The 23333-nt window shown below is 36.9% G+C and overlaps 2 protein-coding genes and 1 long non-coding RNA gene across 3 annotated transcripts; 2 read left to right on the top strand and 1 right to left on the bottom strand.

Annotated features, from left to right (window-relative positions):
* The first annotated feature begins 626 nt into the window (after positions 1–626).
* LOC137738381 (uncharacterized) lies at positions 627–3362 on the top strand. Its single transcript, XR_011068889.1, has 6 exons — positions 627–821; positions 1929–2003; positions 2110–2179; positions 2363–2446; positions 2566–2626; positions 2760–3362. It is a non-coding gene; the product is annotated as an uncharacterized lncRNA (long non-coding RNA).
* A 5841-nt stretch (positions 3363–9203) lies between these two features.
* LOC137737412 (serine/threonine-protein kinase PBL27-like) lies at positions 9204–14217 on the top strand. Its single transcript, XM_068476871.1, has 5 exons — positions 9204–9704; positions 10449–10649; positions 10871–11056; positions 12459–12850; positions 12985–14217. The coding sequence occupies exons 1-5, from the start codon at positions 9551–9553 to the stop codon at positions 13612–13614; spliced, it is 1563 nt and encodes a 520-aa protein (XP_068332972.1). The 5' UTR covers positions 9204–9550; the 3' UTR covers positions 13615–14217.
* Positions 14218–14581: 364 nt separating this feature from the next.
* On the bottom strand, positions 14582–21442 carry LOC137737411 (ISWI chromatin-remodeling complex ATPase CHR11). The gene is made up of 25 exons (XM_068476870.1): positions 21083–21442; positions 20601–20735; positions 20387–20493; positions 20039–20151; positions 19824–19921; positions 19539–19718; positions 19229–19450; positions 18868–19002; positions 18493–18775; positions 18327–18400; positions 17982–18202; positions 17791–17878; positions 17606–17699; positions 17332–17520; positions 17186–17217; positions 16987–17060; positions 16812–16901; positions 16632–16701; positions 16477–16531; positions 16331–16389; positions 16089–16254; positions 15523–15701; positions 15216–15431; positions 14978–15079; positions 14582–14879 (listed from the first exon to the last, which is right to left on the bottom strand). Exons 1-25 carry the CDS (start codon positions 21323–21325, stop codon positions 14862–14864), a joined length of 3243 nt encoding a protein of 1080 aa, XP_068332971.1. The 5' UTR covers positions 21326–21442; the 3' UTR covers positions 14582–14861.
* Between the last annotated feature and the right edge of the window lie 1891 nt (positions 21443–23333).

Raw genomic sequence — 23333 nt, 5'->3', positions numbered from 1 at the left:
AAGGGGAGAGGTCGACTGCTGAAGGTAAGATTGGGTTTGGGGGTTCTTGACTTTGGGTGACAGAGAGTGGCACTATGGTATCAACAAACTTCTGTACATATAAGGTCTTTATGTTGACAAATTGTTTATCTCGACTACATATATCATACTTGAAAATATTAATTAACATGATGTCATACTTTGCATGTCGGTTAATATTTTAGAGAAAACGATATTTTTGTATGTAATATATGCTCTGAGCTAAACGTGTATATGGTTATTGATGAGCTTCACGTGCTTTAAACCTAGTATATAATTGTTCTATCTATTAAGTAGCAAATCACAAAAGGAAAAACAACCCCCTGCATGCATATTATCTATAGCTAGTCAAATTGTTGACACTCGATTTTGCTTTATTTACACCACTGCCATCAAAACTGTGGCTGGGTTGGAGGGTAATTATCAAAACTTATAAGGGTAATTTTGTCTCTGAATAGATTTCGATATATTTACGGTTTTGCCAGCTTATTGTAAAATGGCCCATTGATTTTGCATTATTTACATATATACCATTGCGCGCGCGGTTGTACTCCAGTCAAATTTGACGGATTGGGTTGAGAACTTGAGAGAGATATGGGAGGATTTTACGGGAGATTTCAGGGATTTGCATATCTTCACACAAAAGCTCTGCAAATCAGTCTGCCTTTCTAACCCAGCGCCGTTTCATTTCGTCTTCCTTCTGGAGCCCTCCCTGTTTTCCACAGCTCCTCTCGCACTACCTAAAGCCGAAACCAAACCCAGCTATGCAGAAATCAAATCGCAGGTCTCCGACACCCACAAAGGTAAAACGCTGTAGAGAAGATATGCCGAGGGTTTATATCTAATGTCTTTGTGGGTTTTTCAGAAGATATTCAAGATGTAGGGATTCACGGGCCCCTACATCTTGAATTTGTATAATATGCTCATGGATTTGCTCTGTTTGTTTTCATGTACAAATTGGTGAATGTTGAACAAAATGCCTGCATGTTGGATCGCTTGATTCATTGTTGTAATTTTATATATTGCATAATCGCAAGGCTCTTGATATCATTAATTGTTGATTTTGGTACTTGGCAATGGAAACCTCATCACATTTCGTCTGCATTGATTTGGGTATTTTTACAGGAACAAATGTTTAGTTTTTGTTGTATTTAGATCAGAATTATTAATTTATTTATGACATTCAAACTTTCTGAAATTTCGGTCTATATTTGGTGGTTTTGTGATTCATGGGTGTATTCGATTTTTGGATTGTTGGTATGTGAATCCTAAGTTTAGCAATCAGTACAATATAGATTAGGCATTGAAACAGATGCAACTACAGTCATGTTTTTTCTACGTACTGTTGCCTATATTTTTTTGTTCTTTTGAGAAGTGCACAGAAAATGTAGTTTAACGAAAAGACGTATGAATATGATACACATGTATAACAAAGGTGTGCATAATGGATAGTACAGACGTTGCATAGCTTCAACATGTGTTTGCACTTTCATGATGTGGTTTAGATTTTTGTACCATATTAATTTCGTATTTCATATCATATTATGCTTAAAGAATGTTGTGTTAATTAAAATAGGAGAAAACATTTAGAGCTCTAGCGGTTCTGATGATATGGTGTTCTGGATGTTCCGGTGGATGTTGAGGAGTTTTAAGTAAAAGAAAAGCCTTATGCAGAAGAGTTAGAATATAATTGCTATACATGGAAGAGTTGGAATATAATTACTAGGACAGAATTACAAACAATTTTGTAGTGCACCTGGAAGACGAGTTTTCATTCCTTTTTGGCTGTTCGTTATTGGTATATAAATTTTAACTACTATTTTTCCCCTCACCCAATATATTATGTTCAGTTCTGGCATTCCCCTCAAAACATTGTTTCCGTGTCATTTTTCTCTTTTTTCTGTGTTCAGCTCACATACCTTACGTACATATTGGAGACTACAATACATTCAGAGAATCGCAGCCTGCATCGCTTGCTTCCTCAGGTGCGTACTTCCATTTTGAGAGTAAAATCAAAACTCTTATTTGCTTTCAATATGTAATAGTTATCACTAACTTTTCTTTTTCTGTCTTATTGTATTTCGCATGTAGAGAGCTAGAACTAGAAGGACAGTAAAATGCTCGAATAATGGAACAGAATTGAGGTTATGCCCGAGATATGGTAATCTTTCTGCTTTACCAAAGCCAAATCACAATTTGTTTTAACACAAAGAAAGATGCTCTGTTAATCCAGGGATATGGCACCCCCTTTGTTTTTTGGATTGGATTTGGTGCATTATCGAATAAGTGTTTTCTTTTTTTTTTGGAGAATCATCAAATAAGTGCTTATGTATGCTGTCTGCAGATATTACAGTAATAACTGCAAATACAAGTTGAGAGGAAGATCATATTCCTTTTGTGGTGCAGCTGGAGTTCGTTATCGTCTGCGGTAATCTTCAACTCAAGTTGTATGAAAATGCTTGGGTGCTTTTGAAGTGTCGACGATAGAATCCTTTCCTTCTTTTAACTTAATTGATCTAATTTTCTTTCTATTAAATGATGGAGTAGCCGATCAGAGCCCATTGAAACGCAAGAAGAGATTGAAATTGGGGAATGCTCACTGAGGCTGGTAAGGAATTGAAATTGGAAATTAGGAAGTGACAACTTTTGTTTGATCTGAGTGCAGAGTCAATGAATGGAACTGTTGCTGCAGTATATAGTTATAAGGTCAAGTGCTCATTGAGGCTTTCTTTTTACCGTAGGTAAGTCAAAGAAAGCTAAGAAATAGAAAAAGAAGGATGGTAATTCATTTGAAACTCGAGAAGAGATTGAAATTGGTGAAATGCTCACTGAGGCTGGTAAGGAAATGAAACTGGAAATTGTGAAGCAGATCAGGATCCTCTCCTGAGCTTAGGAGGTTGAGCCTCCTGAGTAAACTCATCGGACCGTTGAAATTTGATCCAACGGTTACAAACAAAGGGCCCTCTAAAAGTTACAATAATTGTAGCCGTTAAATCAAATTCACTGGTCCGCTATTTTGGACTCAATTTTGGATATATGTGCATGTGCATTTTAGCCACATCACCATCATTCTCAAATTCATGCAAATTGTATATAGCTTGGATTTAGAAATCCGCCATTTTGGTTGTACATAGAATGCAAATTGAAAAACTTATTTTACCATATGGATTCAGCTGCTTTGATTGGTTTATGAATTATTTAGATATGGATGAGTTGAACTATGGTTATGATTTCAAAACTCGTAGCGGGGTGCAGACATTCTACCTAGTATAGACTACTCCGCATGCAGCTAAAGATGTATATTCTGTTTGTGTGTTTCATTGGCGTGGCTTTGGTTGCTTCATCCCTACTTCAAGTTAAATAGCTTTCGTCAGGATAAAAAAGCTACAACGGAGAGAAAGCTATCGCAAGCATGTACATTTCATCAGACTTTTCATCCATGTCATCGATATATATATATACATATATATATCTAAACTCTGGAGAGTTCAGTTCAATGCATGTATGCATATATATTCAAGAACTTGAAAAAGGTTGATAAAAAGATGATTAGAAGGGTCGCTAATTCATGACTTGATGTAAGCGGCCAATTACTGTTTGTAATGAAGAGGTAAATTCCCAATTTACAAGCTCCAAAACTAACTATAAACCCTAGTATTAATACAAAGATTAGCCGATATAATCGGCATTAACGCACCAAAAGCAAAAGAATTCTCTCGTTCCCGAAATCGTACAAGTAATAGTGAAGATTCCAATCCCATCTACTTTCACTTTGTATTATTAGATTGATTTTCCCAAGGCTAACCAAATAAAATTAGGACGTGATGACGCTAAAACCTATATAATTGTGCTGGCTTTTATTGTCCTTGACAATTATCATTGGCCTATTATTTTTATTTGAGAAATGTTATGAAAATTTTCTAAAAAATGAGATTTTTTGTAAATTCTCTATCATCTCAAGATTAATGTTAATTTTCGTGCTAATATTATAAAATATTGTATAAAAAATATGAGGTGACAAATAGTCCATGGAAAGTCTCCTTAGCATTTCTTTTCTTTTCTTTTTTTAATTAATTTTTTTAGCCAAAATGGTCCTTAAGATTGTCATAATTTCTCACTTTGGCCCGTGAGATTTAAGATCGATAGAAGTGGTCTCCGAGATTGTCATAACTTCTCACTTTTGTTCACCGTCAAATCATTTTGGTTCTTCTGTGAAAAATCTCAATTTAATTAAAGAAATCACTAGTTCAATTAGAGGGATTGATTTGACAAATAGCCTCGGTTTAACAGAGATTTTTCATAGGATGACCAAACTGATTGACGGTGGATAATTGACCAAACTGATTGACGGTGGACAATCTTAGGAAGCACTTTTACCAATTTTAAATCTTAAAGAGGGACCAAAGTGAGGAATTATGTAAATCTCAATAACCATTTTGGTTAAAAAGCTTATTTTATTTTAACAAAGGACCTGGCTTCTTTGCCCGCCCACTTCCCATACACTCTCATCCCCTCCTATTTGTGTGTTCACGGTTAAACCACGTCAACATTTTATATTACTATTGTTTTTTGTCTTATTATCTTTATAAAAAAATTAATATAAAATGTTGACGTGGTTTAACCGTGACCGCAGAAAATTAAGCCGTGACCGCAGAAAATAGGAGGGGATGAGAGTGTATGGGAAGTAGGAGGGCAGAGCAGCCGGGTCCTTTAACAAAAGTGGCCTAAGATGCATGCCCTCACATTGTGGCACGCTAACCCTCGTGGCAGGCCAAAACATTGTTGTTGACCTTAACATGACAAGCGTCGCGAATTGTCAGCATAATGAATGTCATGACACGCCATGCATTATGTTGACAATTCGTGATGCTTGTTATGATGTGTCATGATGAGAGGGTTAGCATGTCAAGATATGTGACATATCATCGCATGCCAACAACGATGTTTTGGCGTGCCACGATGCGAGAATTAACTTGTCAAAGTGTTAGAAAAATACATGGCATGACACGCTAACCTTTGCATCGTGGCATGCCAAAACATTGTTGTTGGCCCTGACATAACAAGTGTCGCGAATTGTCAACAAAATGAATAGTGTCAGAATGTATGTCATGACACGTCATGCATTCTGTCAACAATTCGCGATGCTTGTTATGGTGTGCCACAATGGGAGGGTTAGTGTGTCAAGACAAGTCATGGCTTGTCAAGACATGTGATGCCCTACATTATGACGACAACTTGCGAGGCTTGTTATAACATGTATTTTTCTAACACTTTGCGTACTATTTCAAAATAATTTAAAGAAAAAAATGATTTAGGAAAAAGTAGACCTCGAGGTCTAAAATTGTTTTTTTAGAAATTAGTACAAAACAAGACACTAGTAATATATGAACGTGTTTTTACCAATAAAAACACGTTCATTAGTAAAGGTGAAAATTTACACATGTTCCTACCAATAAGAACATGTTCATTAGTAGAGCTGAAACTTTATACATGTTCTTACCGGTAAGAACATGCTCATTAGTGGAGTTGCAAATTTACAAGTGTTCTTACCGGTAATAAACTTTATAAATTTTTAGCTCAAGAACATCTTCTTACTGGTAAGAACACTTTATATATAATTGTCTACTATATTGTAGTAATTTTCAAAAGAATAATTTAAGGCTTCGGAGTCTACCCTGAGTTTTTCACAACACACTCTATGCCAATCCAAGCGTCCAACGTTGCAACCCATACATCAGTGCATATGAAATTTCGTTTTATCAGTAGAAGTCTGGAAAGGTCCCTAGATTGGTGGGTGCTCATTGAGGCAAATCGTGTAGTGTATTTGACATTAGCAGTGTGACTGTGTATGTTGGGTGATCAACTAAGCTTATTGGTTATTGCTGAACATCAGCACATGCAGTTTGGTGCGTCCTTGTTAAGTCTGCAGAGGCTCACACCCTCACAGCCGTAGGTAGTGCCAATACGTTCAGCTTTTAGCTAATGGCTACGAGGATTGAGGTCTATGGGTGCATATTGGGGTTAGGTGGGATAATTATATGAGTTGAATTGAACTTGAAGTAGAGAAAGAAAGAAGCAAACATTTTGTCTACATGTTCAAAAACTGTTTTTTGTATACCCTAATTACTCTAGCAGATTATGAAGCATGCTTGTTCGGTGGAGGAATTTTTTATTGTATTTATATCTTCGGCTACGTGGTATTTTCATTCCACTCAAATTATAATATGTAACAGTTAATATCACGTGACCGTATTCTTGACACAAACAAAAATTTATCCATTTTGTGTCATGGGAATTGCTAAATGCTCAAAAGTTTGGTTAGTGGGCTAGACTTTTTTTTTTTTTTTTTTTTAATTTTATTTTTAGATTAAACTATATATTATAAAGGATGGATTCGTAACATCAGTTTTTTGCACAATTTTTGACACACGTTTTTATAGGGTCCACTTCGTAATGTATTTCCATAATGCGAACCGATTATCTTTTAGATCTTTCCTCAAAAATCATGTCTACCAATAATCATTGAAATCTGAAACCATATGACCATTGGGTTATAGAATCGTATTTATTCCTTTTCTTCATTATAAATGAATATCTTTATGATTTTATATTTGTCTAATTTTTTGTAAAATGATATGTGAATAATGTTCTAAAATACAAATGATACGAATCGTTAAAATACATTATAAAATAAATTCTATCGAAACGTGTATAAAAAATTATATAAAAGAATGACATTATGAATCCGCGTCTGTATAATATCATGAAATGACAATTTAATTAAATGGTAAACAATTCAAATTCCAGCTCCTAAAAGCAATAGACAAAAAGTCTCATAAAACAAAATATCTTCCTTTTGACCTTTTTACTCACATTTGAATTCATCACCCCCTATTTGTGAACTCATAATTTTTCTTCTCTTACCAAATAATTTTATTAATTTTGAGTCAGACTAATTGGGTTGCGGTAGGGATGTTAGGCAATAGTTGTTGGTTTATTTGACCAGAAAAAAAAAATTAAAAAAGACATTAATAGTTTTACTGGCCCATTCCAAGTTACAACAGACACTAATCAGTTCATCTTTATTAAATAAAAGGGTGAATTACATTTTATCATTTTAAATTTGGATGCAGTTGCAACTTCATACAATATCTTTATAATATTTCAATATCATATATTTACTTTTATTTCTCTGTAATTTCATAATTTTGTTAATTTAATTGTTAAGTAATGATGCGGTAAATATAAATCATACATTTGTAATGATGTGTCAGTCAAATTTTTCTAGGTAGCCATATAATTAAATTGCTAACCAATTTTGAAAAAGAAAAAAAAATTGAAAAACTGGAAATTCTCTCTGTTCCCTATCATTCTTCCCCTTTTCCATTCCGCACAAGGCCGCTCCCATCTCAAACCCCACGCGCCGACACCCTGTCTGCAACCCAACAAACCTGCAAACCACCACCTAAACTTCGAGCCCAATTCCCACAATTTTTGTTTTTGGTTTGGTAGGTCTCCCTCTATCTCTTTTCGATTTCGTAGTTTGTATCTTTTTGAAGTGGCGTTGATTGGAATCCGATTTCGCAATCAAAAATCGTTGAAGCGAGAGCACGCCAAGACTCATGCCATCAATTCAAAGAGTTAATAGAAAGTCTCACTGTTTAAAAAAAAGTTTAACATGTCTCATAAGGAAGTGTTATTGGCATTTCAAAAATCTTATTTTACACTCCTCATAAATGTATTTTTCTTTTCAAATATAGAAAGTTTGAAATGTAGGATACGATTACTTATATTGTATTTGGTTTTTCAAATTTTAAGAAATTGTCAGAAATGTAATGCTACTTTGATCTCTACCCCACGAAAGAGGATTCTCTATCCTCCTATTCTCGTCCCTTTTCATCCCCTCCTCTCACACATTGATTTTTGTCTTATTATCTCTATAAAAAAAATCAATATAAGATGTTGAAATGCCTTAACCGTGACCGTCCAAATAGGAGGGCATGGAAGGGTAGAGAAATTAGGAGGGTAGAGAATCCTCCTCCCTCCCCCGACAAGGTTGGATAAAACACCATGACGTCACACCTTTTATCCACTAGAGAGGAGCAACCCATCACCATCTCTCCATCCAAAGGCTCAAACCCCAACATCACGAACAATAAGACAGTCCCTACCGCACCGGATAGCAGCCCTCTTCTCTACCCAAAGTCTCTGCGTAACTAATTATAGTACATGTGTTAAGAATCGTGTGGATGCACATCCATCGGAAAGGTGGGTCCCACATTCCCGACCGTGATTATGATTATTATTAGTACATTGGTTAATTTTGACGTCCGTCCAAGTACCGTTTTTCAATGCAGTCGGAATTCGATGAAGTATCGTTATTATTTTATTTAAATTATAATATATTTATTAACAAAAATATATTATAATATATAGGATTTACATATTTTTAATTAATTTTAAAAAGTTAGGCATGTAAAAAATTATATATTATATGAATTTTAGTGTATATATTTGACCATTAAAAATTATCATATATGAATTTAAACTTATCAAATTTACTCTCAAGGGAGGCAGATCTCAAAATTTTCTTTAGTTAAAGGACATTAATCTCTACTTGTATTTGAGAGAAGAAAAATAAGTTATTATTTGAATTTCTTCTATAGTTTTATGGTTTTTTTTTTTCAACTCAAATTTCGTTAAGCCAATTTCTACATATTTTCTTAATAAAAGCTTATTATATTATTTTAAAATTTTCAACTAGTCGATTAAAGTACCGTAAGCATCGAGATTTTTTTTTTCTATACAAAATTTCAGTCGGGGCAACTGCTCTAGCGGTGCCCTTGAGAGAGGCATGTTAATTTTCATCAAGCTTTATTATAATACATTAAATAAAACAATATGTTACATGAGTTCTTAGTATTTATTAAAATTATCTATACCAAAAAATCACAAAGTCAAAAAAATAAAAAAATAAAAAGATTAATTTCTTTTTTCTTGGTGGCATCAGGGCATCTTCTTATTCTTCCAAGAGATTAACATTACGTATGAGTATTTAGCTCCTGATGACTACATAATTCCATAATTAATTAAAAGTTAATCACCCCTCTTATTATTTAGTATTGTTTGTTTTGAGATATATTATTTCGTTATTGTTGGTCCGCTTATTTTACATATATTTTTAACTCGTATTATTTTTTTCGTGGGGGTCTTCTTTTTCTTTACCTTCTCTTCTTACACCACAGGACCACACCAGCTTTTTTTCTTCGATTTGTTCATCTGCTTCTTCAGATATGTTGGTCTCGATCTTCCCCTTAAATGGCCACTTGGAATCCTAGAGAGAGAGGGAGAGGGAAAGGGAGAGAGAGAGAGGGAGAAAGTGGGTGAATTTTGAAATTTTGATTGGAATTGTGAGATGGGGTTGTGTGTGTGGACTGTGGGGAAGAAGGTAGGTGATGACTGATGAGTGATTGTTGAAAAAGTTTTGAACTTTTTGTTGGGAGGCTTTTGATTTTTTGCTTGGAGTTTTGATATGGGTGGGTGCTTTCCTTGTTTTGGGTCATCCAAAAACAAAGAGGGCAGTGGTGGTGGTGGTGGTGGTGGTGTCAAGGAAGTGACCAGGAAGGACTCATCAATTAAAGAAGGCTCAGCTGCTCAGTCTCACCGTGTTACAAGAGTTAGCTCTGGTGAAAATTTCTCTCCAATTTTTTATTTTTTCAGAATTGTTTTTTTTTTTCAGGGTTTCTTTGGTTTTTGATTGGTGGATTGTGGTTGTGCTGAATTTTGTGATTTCTTTTTTGGGTTTTATGGTGTTTTGTAATCATGGGTTGCTGGTAGAATTTGTAATTGGGTTGATCTGATGCATCTGTGGTTGTTGGATGGTTTTGGTTGGTTTGGTAATTGGGGTTTTTATGGTTTCTCTGTTGGAGTAATTCCTTGTTTGTTGATTTTCTCGTATGTGTTGTTTGAATTTGAACTTGATGGAGATCTACGATTAGTTCTTGAAGTTTCGAGCATTTTTCTTTCGGTTTATAGCGTTTCGTGTTCATTCTTTGACTTTCAAATGTGAGTGAGAGAGAGATTCTGATAAGTTAAAAGTAACAAAAATTTAGATTTCATGTTTTAAGCTTTAAATTGACATGTTCATGGAATAACTGTTGTGACATTTTATGTGTGCAACAGCATGGAGTAATTGTCGTTGTTAGGAATTTGATTCTGAGGTGTTTGCTTCTGCATTTGCATTGAAGTAACATATAGGCCGGTTCAACCATTATCCTTCCTCTTTTTTTCTTTCTTTCTTCCCATATTTATGAATGTCCGTTACGCTACTGAATAGTTTCTATAACTTAAGGAAGATGGTATCTTGGCTCCTGTGTATCTAGTTTCATTGTTAACCAAAGGCCTTTTTAACTTCTTTGCTCCTTTTGCAGACAAAAAGGCTCGGAATGGTTCTGATCCCAAGAAGGAGCCACCTATTCCAAAAGATGGCTCGACAGCACACATTGCTGCACAGACATTTACCTTCCGAGAGCTCGCAGCTGCAACGAAGAATTTTAGGCCAGAATGTTTGTTGGGTGAAGGTGGTTTTGGACACGTCTATAAAGGTCGCTTGGAGAGCACAGGACAGGTAGGTTGATTGGTTTGGAATTAAATGAAGAAACATCATCAAAGCATGTTTAAGTGTTTTTCTGAGTCATTTATACAATCTGTAAGATTTAGGAACTTATTAAGCATTTTAGCACATTTTGCATTTTCCAAAGATGATGTGCAGAATTTATTTGTAACGTCAATTGCTAATTTTATATCTAGTCCATGATAGATGTCCCCTATGGAATTATTTGTTGCCAGGTAGTTGCCGTGAAACAACTTGACCGGAATGGCCTTCAAGGAAATCGAGAGTTTTTGGTGGAGGTTCTTATGCTCAGCCTTCTGCATCACCCAAACCTTGTCAACTTGATAGGCTATTGCGCTGATGGGGATCAACGCCTCCTTGTTTATGAGTTTATGCCATTGGGATCCTTGGAGGATCATTTACACGGTCAGATTGAATTTCTCTTTTTACCATAGAAAAAGATAATGACTCTTCCTTTTTTAGTGGTGATGCATCTTATATTAAATACATATTCTCGATAACTTGTTCTGCCTGTGTTAGTCCACGAATGTTAGTTTCCTTAAGGCGATCTTATGATCTTGCACTAGGATTTTAGGGTTTCTTTTATGGCAACATTTCTCACATGAAACAAGAGTTAATCAGGGATTCAGCTATAATAGATTACCGTCACTGAAGTAGATGGGAATGCTGATGAGTGATGATTAATTACTTAATTAGTCGTTCCTGCTATTTATTTTACTATTCCGTCTTCGGCTCCACACTCAACTGCTAGCATAATCCCTTGGTTACGCTGCATGAGTTCCTTTTTTGGTCAAAGTCATAGTGTTGTTGTGCATTGTTTTCATATTTGATTATGCTTTCCATAGTGAGTTGCGGGATTCAAATCAGAAAAGCCAGTGATAAAAAAAATTATTGGAGAAGATATGGGAATGCTTTATAATTCTAAGTTCTGTAATCTAGCCATCTAGCTCCTCATTGGCTTATGACTTCTGGAATAGCTCTTTGGGTTTATTGCATTGGCGTGGCATTGTGTTTCTGTTGTAGTTCTAGGCTTGTTTTGAGTAGTGAAAGTTCCAAATTTCATATTTTTCATATTTGTCAGTCCATGGAATGTGTACATTTAGGATACTAGTAGGCTAAGAAAGGCGCACTGTGATGCACATGGGATATGTACAGAATCCTATCAAGACCTGCTCCAACGATATGAACTGCTCTTCTGATGGTCAACTATCAAGACCTGGGTTCAAGTTTACTAAGTATCCCTAGGAAACCTTTCACAGTACTAACAAGTGAACGACTAAATACTTCTATGTTAAAGAAAGAATATGTTAATTGACGGTTACTGGCCTTTGCTGCAAACTGATTACTTTTCTAACATCTAACATTCGAAGGGAGGATATGATTCAATGATGATATGGAAGAATGCGCATACATATGCCGCTATTCCTACATTTCACATGTACAAATCACTTCATTGACACATGTGTCAGGTCATTCTTATTTGATTCTACTACAAGTCAACCATTAATTACCTGTCTCTCGTACAACTGCTAGGGTTCTAGAAATAGAGGGAAGTTTTTGTGTTTGATGCCATACCCCGAATATGTGGAGATCTAAGTACTAGTTAATTAAGTGCACCGAGAAGCACCAGTAAATATTGTGCTCAGTCTTATCACCAAAACCCTAATTTTGCAGTATCATTATCCCTTTTTTTCTTGAACAATTTCTTCTCCCTTCAAATCTCTTTATTACTTACAAATCTGAAGTTTGTTTTCTATGCGTAAAATTGCTTTAAATCATCCAGATTGCTTCTCTTTTACTTGTTCAGATCTTCCATCAGACAAGGAGCCCCTGGACTGGAATACAAGAATGAAGATTGCAGCTGGTGCAGCTAAGGGTTTGGAATACTTGCATGATAAAGCAAACCCTCCCGTCATATACAGAGACTTGAAGTCGTCAAACATCCTTCTTGACGAGGGCTTTCACCCAAAGTTATCTGATTTTGGGCTTGCAAAACTAGGTCCCGTTGGTGACAAGACGCACGTGTCCACCCGTGTGATGGGAACATATGGCTACTGTGCTCCAGAATATGCTATGACTGGCCAACTCACTCTGAAGTCTGATGTCTACAGTTTTGGAGTCGTCTTCCTTGAACTTATTACAGGGAGAAAAGCCATTGATAATGACCGAGGTCCTGGAGAGCATAATCTTGTTGCATGGGTAAGTATGCATTTGTCATTTTTAGAATTTTAGTTGTCGATATTTCTTTAGTTAAGTTTTTATGACTCCGCGAATTCACTTGAAGCGCTTTCCTTTGTTTTCGTCTTTTCATTTTGTGGATCTTCGGTTTACAGGCACGGCCACTTTTCAAGGATCGTAGGAAGTTCCCGAAAATGGCTGATCCACTATTGCAAGGCCGTTACCCAATGCGAGGGCTCTACCAAGCTCTTGCTGTTGCAGCCATGTGTTTGCAGGAACAAGCGGCTACAAGGCCTCTAATAGGGGATGTTGTGACTGCTCTCACGTACTTAGCCTCCCAAACATATGATCCAAATGCAGCCACTACTCCTAGCAACAGAGGTGGTTCATCTACCCCTAGGCACAGGGATGAACGAAGGAACATGGGAGATGGGCTAGATAGCCCAGATGAATATGTACGTGGTGGGCGACATGGTTCTCCTGCTACGCATAAAAACTCACCTGATTTCAGAAAAAGAGACCCAAATAGGGACTTGAATACCGGCGTAGAATTAGGGAGGATTGAAACTGGCACTGGGTCTGGGAGAAGATGGGGTTTAGATGGGTTGGAACGACAAGAGTCTCAGAGAGACAGCCCACAAAGTGCTGGGAGAGCACGGGAAACTCCAAGAAACCGTGATCTAGATAGAGAACGTGCAGTGGCTGAGGCAAAGGTTTGGGGCGAAAATTGGAGAGAAAAGAAGCGAGCAAATGCGATGGGTAGCTTTGACGGTACAAATGAGTGAATGCAGCAACAACGCAAGTAAAATTTTCTTCCGAGGAAAAATGTGTTGTAATTTACTGGGGGAACATTGCGATGAAAGAGAAATTGCAAGAGCTAGATTCATCCTTTACATATTGGTGTCCATGCTCACTGAGGGAATACGTGCTCTGTCATCCTCCGGCTTTGGCTACCGTTTGCTTGTGATATCATTCTTGTAGTTGAGTATGGAAACTGAATGCTCAGGTATTGCGATGAAGGAAGAAACACGGTAAGAGAAAGGGATTGGAGGAATGGGGGTAGTTTAATGATTTTCGGGTAGCGCCCGACAACAGAATGGTTGTATGCAACATTTTGGTCTTTTGTATTAATTTTCCGATGCTCGTATTACAGGAGGGAGAGTTGTCGGAATGATGTGTAATTTTTGCCCCATATGATGTGTAGCCTGTACATTTTGGGGAATTAGTGAGTTTGGTTTGGATGATGATGTTACATCTTTGTACTGTCATACAATCTCGTGTATGGATGGATTTCTGAGTCATGTTTTCGGCCTATACAGAAACGTTTGATCCCATGTAAAATTCCCTCCTTTTTGTGAAGCTATTTTCACTTTCTTTGTGTTTTTTCATCGTCTTCGTTTTTCAACTTACAAAAATGCTACTGCAAAATATTGGTTTTCATGCTCTGCTTTTGCTTAAGTTATCGCAACCTCTATGGTTACCACTTAACAACATTCTAATTAGACCTCCAAACCCTTGCCGGAAAACCATCGACAAGAGAGGCCCTCCTGGTCGGCAGCCAACCTGACTAAACTCACGTCTGCTGGTATTATCAAACAATTGATGTTTGTCCCCATAAAAGCCTACGCCATTAAAAACTACGGCAAAGATTCAAACTTGAGTGCAAGACAAAAGTCACACGATAATAGTATAAATCAAGCTTCCTGCCCTCAGGAAAAGAAATATTTACTGCAAGTGCAGACGGAAAGAATTACCAAAGATACATCTCATTGAATGACATCCATGGTGTTCAAAACATTGTGTAAATCAGAACTAGTCTACTTGTTTATACATCTTTATAATTCAGCCAACCCTTACGCAATAAGATCACGGGCGCTACCAAGACCACAGGTTATGTTGAAGCCTGACCGTGATCCCAAAAACATCGGGTGAAAATGAAACTAAAAGCCTAAACTCTAACGCTCCATGCTTTTCGATGCTGAAATATCTGGATGTCTCAGCACCCAAGAACATCCAGGATCTTAATGTTTGATCATTTCCTCCTCTTTCCCTGCAAAAATTAGTAATTTCAATTATTCAAGCCATCAGCCAACATTTAAAAGGAGATTACACATCGACAAATTCTGCAACTCGACAAAAGAAACATACCGAGCTGACATAATCATCCATGGTTAATTGCTTCCTCTTCTTTCCAGAATTTGGGCTCTCAGTTGGCTGTCTACCCAAGGCCCGCTTTGATGGTGTCATGCTCTGAAACAAAACATGATACATGATAACGCATTCGCTAATTTGGGACATTTGCTTTAGAACAAGCTTGGCACTAGACCAGGAACGAAAAACAAAAAATAAAGCACAGAACAAATGTGTGCATTTGGTGCCTTCAAACCTTAGCAAGCTTCTTCTCTTTGCGGGCCTGTCTCTCCCTCTCATCATATTCTTGGTTCTCTTTCTCAACCAATCTAATTAATGTATCACACCTCCTAGCGAGTTCCTGAGTTGTGCGAGACTTCACAAACCAATCAAAACGAAACAAAGGTGATGTGCGGAATTCTGCCTTCAATTCGTCCCAATTCCCATACCCAAGTTTGTGAACCATGCATATCTGTAGTATAATAGACACGAAAAACCACTAGAGATTAAACATCAAAAATCAGAAGTTTGTATAGAATAGAAGCTATAGTCTCAAACTGTACCATGAAACGATCGCATTCTTCATTGTACAACTTCCCCTTGTTTTGACCATACTGGATTTTCAATTCCAGCCATGGATTCTTGTAACGATCCAACTTCTTCCCAATGGCTTTCATGATCTCATCTTTGCGGGAAATTCTAGCCTCACCTCTTTCAATGTTCTTAATGATCCTATCATAATCTGAAAGCACCAATAGAGTCAACAATTTGGAATCTAAGGTTCCAAAATCTTAACAGCTCGCTAAACAAAACCAAAGGACATTGTATGTATAATGTACATATATAAACATAAGCGTCCCAAGTCAGCTCAATTACAAAGTATGGTTTTTTTCTGATTTGCCAGTCGAATGATATGAAATTCATACCTGGACGACCGGGAATAAAATCATGTTTTTTGGTCGGATTATTTAGATTTAAAACCAATTCATGTTGCATGTAGATAGTGTGTTTAAATTAAAGATACCAATTCCAAATCCTGCCTTTCAACATTTCCAAATAGAGCCTCGGACCTTAACCAACGACATTGTCTACCTAACCCTACAACACACAACTGTTGGATACCACTTACCATTTAACTCCTTGTATCTTTCTTTAAAAACCTTTGCGTATCTTTCAACTTCCTCCTCTGTTTTCCCTTCCATCTCGGCAGCAATGCTTTTTATATCATTACGGCCATACTTCTCACAGCCCCTAATGAAGGTATTAAAATCTCTTCTACTCCAAGTAGAGAAACCCTGAAATTGACCAATTAAAAAGCTCAATAAAGAAAACCTTGACGAGAACCTCATTTGCAGCATATATTATACTTGCCTCTTCTAACAGGCTTTCCTTTTCTTCCACCTCCTCAGCAGTCAAGGGATCTCCAACTTCTAAACATTTGTACATGCAGTTAGCAGATGGAATAGCAGAAAACACAAAAGCACATGGACTCGATTCATATGAAAAACAATAAATACCTTCTGGTTCCTCCACCTCTATTGTATCTTTCAACTGATTCTTCTGATGAGTTTGCTGTGAATTTTTCAATAGAATTAAGATAGATAAATAGGGTGCAAAGGCATACATCTCAAGCCATAAATAGAGATGAAAATAAGAGTTCACTTGTACATACCATGAGGAACCGTACTTCCTTTTCATACAGCTCATTCAACCTTTGTGTGTTGAAAAATTGGAAATCATGTCTAGAGACAAAAAGGCAGAATAGACCATAAATATTATTGAACATTTTAAAAGGTCAAAGAACACAACACAGATGAGAATCAGTCAACAGCTAGGATACGGAGGCACTTACAATTGAGGCATGCGTGGAATTCGAGGCTCTTTCGGTTTTGCTGGAGCACCTTGGCGCATTGTTTGCTTAAAGTATTCAGACTCTGAGTAACTGATAACGAAAGCACAAAAATTCAGAATTAGAAACTAGGAGCAAGTAAATGCAAAGTAAAGAGGCAGACAGGTAAAATCCGTACTTGCGCTTCCGCTCTCTTTTTGGTGGTTCAATCCAGTTATCGCTAACAATTTTCTTGAAATCAAGCTTGTCATCCTTCATCAGGTAAAAAGATACACATAAAATGAGTTATAAATCACAAAGATGAAGGTAAGCCAAATGAAATATACCATAACCATAAAAACTTGACAGAAAAAGAAAATTAAAAGAATAATGCCAACCTTTTCATCATCAAAGTCATACAATTCAGCAGCTGCAGAAACAGCACCAACATTAGAAAATTGCAATTTCCATTTTAACATCGATTGCAATAACAAAAATATAATCAAATGGATAAAGGACAATAACAATAAATTGACAAACATACTATCATCCATCTTAAATTTGATAGCATCTTCAGTAAATTTTTTCATCTTTGCATCAAGCTCAGCAGTTGTCTCTTCTCCTTTAGCAATAATCCTATCTATGTCCTCATCTGTAATGGTGCTATCCTTGGAACTGAAGACCATTTCAGCACCAAACCTCACCATTTGAAGTAACTCATCTTTATTAACAGCTGCATACAAGAAGAACAGAATTAAAGGGAATAAATTTGTGTATATGCTTATTTTAAAGATCTTAGAAAAAATTGAGTTGCTTACTTTTTTGCTCTGCTAAGCGCCCTTGTTGAATCACCAAAGCATCAAGAGCAAGCTTTTTATAAGCCCTCTCAATAACTTTTTCTTCAATAGTATACTGTTTCAAATGTAAACGATTCACTGTGAGGAACTACCCATATACCAACATTACATAGTTTGAAATGTTTCAGATCAGAACACATTCATACCTCAGTGCAGAACCGGAACACTTGAACTTCTTTCTTTTGACCAATCCTGTGAGCACGATCTTGTGCTTGCAAATCAACTTGAGGGTTCCTACAACACATCACATGTTAAAGCATATCAAACAGCTGAGGCATAGACATGCAGACAGAACAACAATGACTATCAGTACAAAGAAAATGATAAAGATGCTCACCAATCACTATCATAAAGGATGACAACATCTGCAGTGGCAAGATTAATACCAAGTCCTCCAGCTCTGGTCGATAGCAAAAATACAAATTTCTCACTTCCAGGCTTGTTGAAGGCATCAATAGAAGCATCACGATCTTCTCCGCCAGTATTGCCATCAATCCGACAATACAGGTAACCCCGTAACATTAAATAATCTTCAAGGATATCTAGCAGCCTAGTCATCTGACATTTAAACCAAGGACCATATAACACAATTGAGATACATCTCTGGGCATGCACTGCAACTTGCAATGTATTTGCTTACACTCAACATGAAAGTATAATGATTTTACAGAAGAGAACTAACCTGTGAAAATATTAGGACCCTAGAATCACGCTCCTTTAACTTTGGAAGCAACTTATCCAAAAGAACCATTTTACCTACAATTGAAAATTTAACAAGGATGAGTTTGATGATCAAACAAACAATATGCATCAATGAAGGTCAATGAATTTTAAAATGTCAAGCTTACCAGCATTTGTGATGAGATGGTCTCCAGTCGTATAAGGAGGCCCGGGCTCAGCACCTTGAAAAAGATAAGGATGATTACAGCACTTGCGAAGCTGCATTGCTATGTTCAGAAGGCGCTTACGTTCTCCACCAGCATTAACAACTTCAAGATCTTTTTGTAATAAAGCCCTGTAGTACTGTTTCTGCATTTGTGACATACCTACTTTGAGTATTGTTTCTTTTTTCGGAGGCAAACCTTTCTCAACATCTGACTTCAACCTTCTAAGAAGAAATGGCCGGAGGACCTTAAAGAAGAATAAATCAAGGTGAGATATTACAATCATAAAGCAGGAGGACCAAATACTGTACTCAACCGTTGAGATGCCGTTAGGCCTACCTTGTGAAGCTGTTGAACAACCTCTTGCTGGTCGTTCTCACCAGATATTTGAAACCATTCATCAAAAGTTTCAGCAGAACTAAATATCTCTGGCAGGAGAAAGTTAAGCAGAGACCATAGTTCGTGAAGATTATTCTGCAAGTAAACCGCAGAAAAAAAAAATCAAGCATGCTTAAAAGGAATATTCTTGCTACTTTAAAATTAAATTTAACACAGGTTACCCTCCAAAAATTACATCCAGGCAGAAAAGATTGTAAATTTTCAAGTGTCATGCTAGATAAGCATAAATAAAACATCATCAATCAAAATTAATCCAGCATGTAGCATGTCCTAAAAATCAAAGAAAGATCAGAATTCATACCTGAAGTGGTGTACCCGTAATTAGGAGGCGGAAGTTAGTATTATACAGCCTCATTGTTTTTGAAAGCAGTGAATTCTCATTCTTGATACGATGAGCTTCATCAATTATTATATAACGCCAGCTAAAACGGCGTAAGCAGGTCTTCTCTTTGATGGCCATTTCAAAACTTGTAACACATACATCAAAATTCCCGGCAACCAGCAGGTCCTCACGTATATGCTTCTGCAAGATATAGAAAGTAATGAAATCTTGAACACAGTATCCAGAACATAAATAACTCGCCCATACAAATCACACAAGAATGACTTACTCTTTCATCAGGATTACCAAGAAACTTCACAGCACGCAAGATGGGGCAGAAACGCCGAATCTCATTCATCCAGTTTCCAAGAGTCGACTTTGGAGCAACTACCATATGAGGACCAGTTATTCCTCTAAACTCATGCAGGTATCCCAATAAGGAGATGGTTTGCAATGTTTTACCAAGCCCCTGATGGAAGAGAACAAAACATATTCATCATTAAGACAGCTCACACAATTCAATACATGGAAGAAAGGAAAGATTTAACCCCATTAGCCGCAAATTGGTGCTTACCATTTCATCTGCAAGGATTCCATTTATACCATTTTCATAGAGTCGTATGAGCCAGTTCAATCCAGCCAGTTGGTAATCCCTCATCTTCCCCTGAATACCTGAACAAAAGGGAAAAGGAAAATCAAGTCTTAAACTTTAAACTGTGAAGTACGTCATTTGAATACAGCCTTCTGAAAGCTAGAGAAAATCAACTAGATTTAAGAAAAATCTCTCACAAGAAGGTTGTGTCAAAAGCCGTGTGGTTCCAGCCCCAGCCAAACCATCTTCTTCCTCCTTAAGGCATTCTTCATCCTCTTCCTCTTCAGTTATTTTGGAAGCATGGCGACCTCTAAATTTGTAATTAAACAAGTAAGCACCCGTAAGAACTTTTAAAATCTTACTTCACTCATGCAATAATCATAACCAATTAAAGGCATTCATCCTACTTTTTTAAACAAAAGAAATTCGGGCTCAAAAATTCAATTATTTATCTCTTCAAGGCAAATAAATTTCCGAACACAATAATCAATGACATGATAGTATAGATTGAATACGCAAGACTCTTCAATGATTATTGAACTTACTTTCCCTTCACTTTCTTCTGAGATGCAGATGGGTCACCTTTAGCAAAATGGGCAAATAACTCTGTTTGCTGCAGAAGATACTTCAACCGTCCCTTCCCCTTATTGTTCTGCAATTAAACCAACACCAAAAAATATCAGCTACCTTATAAAAAGGACTATATATCCAATAACAAGTACAAACGCAGCACTGTATTAACCTTTCCAATGCACTCACCATGTCAGCCTCAATGGCTGCATTTTGTGCATCCAATATTTCCTGAACCTTTTGTCTCTTCATATTTTGCATGTCTCTGAGCCTCGCCTTCTCACGTTTTCCAATTTCAGCATTACTCAAATTAGCTTCATCATCCTGCATGAAAAACAGAACCTTTGGTCAGAAAAGGTGTGCCGAAATGCTTTGGCACTTAAACCAGCAAACCTTAAAGGCTCAAACCCAAGTACAATATGCAATTGAGAACTATTATCCACCAAAAGATAAATAATTTTGAGAAGTTATCATTCTTCTATCCCAAAAAAGGAGGAAGAGTAACCGATCCCTAGACTGCCAAAACCCTAGCTCAACAAATTCCCAAATTTCAATTTGCAACAACCCAAGCACATTCAAGCAGTAACACCTCACAACTCAGATCCAGTGAAAAGAACGAACAAAGCACCACCGTAGACACTACCGCGATGGCAAAATCATAAATGTTATACCTCTTCTTCATCCAAACCATCATCGTCGTTCTCATCGACCGGCACGTCATCGTCGGAGCCAGGGGAGTTCTCGTCGGCGGCGACCTCGTCGTCGTCGGAGTCAGCGGGGCGAGCCACGGCTTCGAGCTCCTCCTCATCGACCTCGTCCTCCTCCTGGTCGTTGATCGGCTCTTCGTCGGACGAATTGGAGCCGTTGGATAGGGCTTCGTCGGACGAAACCTGCGGCTTCGAAGCTCTCGCCATGGCGGTTGTTAATTTCTCAGATCGAGGGTTTCGTGATGAAAGAGGAGAAGAGTGAGAGATAAAAAGAGAAGAGAGAGAGGGGCCGGCTTTAAATTTTGGATTTTTGAAGCCCCTGGGCGAAAAATAATGAAAAGTTGAAACCTTTGAAAATTTTGCGAGAGGGGTGTGCTTCGGGGCGGAGGAGGTTATTAAATAGATGTGTTTACAGCCGTCCGATTTGGAAACTGAGATGTGCGGTTTAGAAAAGCGTTGGTGGGAAACATCAGAATTTCCCGCCAATTGAAAAGTGTGATTTCCCGCTCCTGTGTAATTGGGTCGTTGGTCCTGTACCTCATGGGTCGGGTTCCCGGGTCATCGCCTCAAACTTTTTTTTTTTTTTTTTTTTTTTTTTTTGGGTTTGAATGCCCTTTTGGGTCTAAGGGCTCGATTTTTTTTTAATATTAGGAAGCCACGATCTGTTAACTCGAAATTTCGAGTTTATTCTTCTTATTAGAAACGTTATTCTATATTAGGAGGTAATGATTTGTTGACTCAAATTATTGAGTTTACTTAGTGCGTAATTACTTTAAGACCAAGTTAACAAAATATACAAATTCTAAGTTATGTCTTATTCTTCGTATGAAAACAATATATATGATTTATATATGGTTTTTTTTTTTTTTTAAAGTTAAAAACATAGGAGGTATTCCATCACTCATAGATAATAGACCAATGTCCTTTCTATGCAGTTCCCGTACCACATCAGGAGGTAGCATATTTTTGTCTTTGAGGCAAACGATACACCAAAACATAGTTCGTAATCCTGAAAAAATGCATTCGTAAGGATTGAAACTTGAATTGGAGTTCCAAATTGTTACTCGTTTTCCACTAAACCAACTCCATTAAGTTGGTTAAAAGAGACGACCCTAGAAAACTAAGTAGAAGCGGAGAAAGAAAACCAATCGTAATTAGAAGAGACAACAAAAAGGGGGAATGATGAAATAAAAAGTTATAAAACCAACACTGAACGCACAGCCTACACCTTGAGCATCTAAATTCTATCGGCTTTATTTCCTTTCCCTCATCAGCCGGTTTGGGATCGATCAATCGAAGTGGAGGTGCATCTGTAATTAGTTAGCAAAGTGGTGCCCCGAAGCATTTCCCAACTGGGGTACCATAAGAAAATTTGCCCACTCACACCAACACCTAAAAGTTGTATCGCGTTGTGAGTCAAACGTGCATCTATACCTTCCATTGTTACATTTACAAGTTACAACAGCAGTCGACGGTCGTCTCTCAACTTTATTTTATGTTACAACTTCCTCGTGATCAAGTGAGGTATCAGTACACTGAATTCTTGATACAGCGGAAGTGACATGTTAAGGAATCATGAATGGTCACCTTGTAGAATTCTGGAATGCCAGAGTATTGAGAGAAACTCTCTTTTTTTAATGAGATTTTTATTTTGTAATATCGAATTAACTTATACATCATTTTTCAATTTGTCATATGAACTTAAGTTTAAGCGATTTGTCATATTAATTTTCTGAAATCATTAATTTGTCATATAAAATAAATAATGTGCCTCGCACATGACTTATGTTCAAAGTTCTTTCAGATTTCCTTTTCATAAATTCTTGACTTCTCTTTATTCTAAGGGAGTTTTAACAAAACACTCACAGTATTGTCCACTTTTAACGAAAAACCATATTTATACATTTCATTGATACTATTAACTATACCTTTAAAAATGACTTTTCATTAAAAGGGAAGTTTTTTGAACTTTTCATTAGTTTTCCTTTATTCTAAACCCTTAAATTTTGACTAATTAAATATTTATGGTGAACTACCAAAAATGTACATTTGACTTACTAAAGTGGAGTTGTAGTTGATTGAAAGATTTGAGAATTCAACGTGGTCCATGATGTCCATAAAAAGGTTGTAGTCAATCATGGCAATCTCTTATATTTCATTGCAATGATAATAAAAAAGTATTAGTCCACAAGCAGAAGAATCAAAATCTCATTGT

Source organism: Pyrus communis, chromosome 6, assembly GCF_963583255.1.
Source record: "Pyrus communis chromosome 6, drPyrComm1.1, whole genome shotgun sequence".
NCBI classification, from domain to species: domain Eukaryota; kingdom Viridiplantae; phylum Streptophyta; class Magnoliopsida; order Rosales; family Rosaceae; genus Pyrus; species Pyrus communis.
Note: the sequence above shows the minus strand (reverse complement) of the source record. Positions and strands in the feature narration are given on the sequence as shown.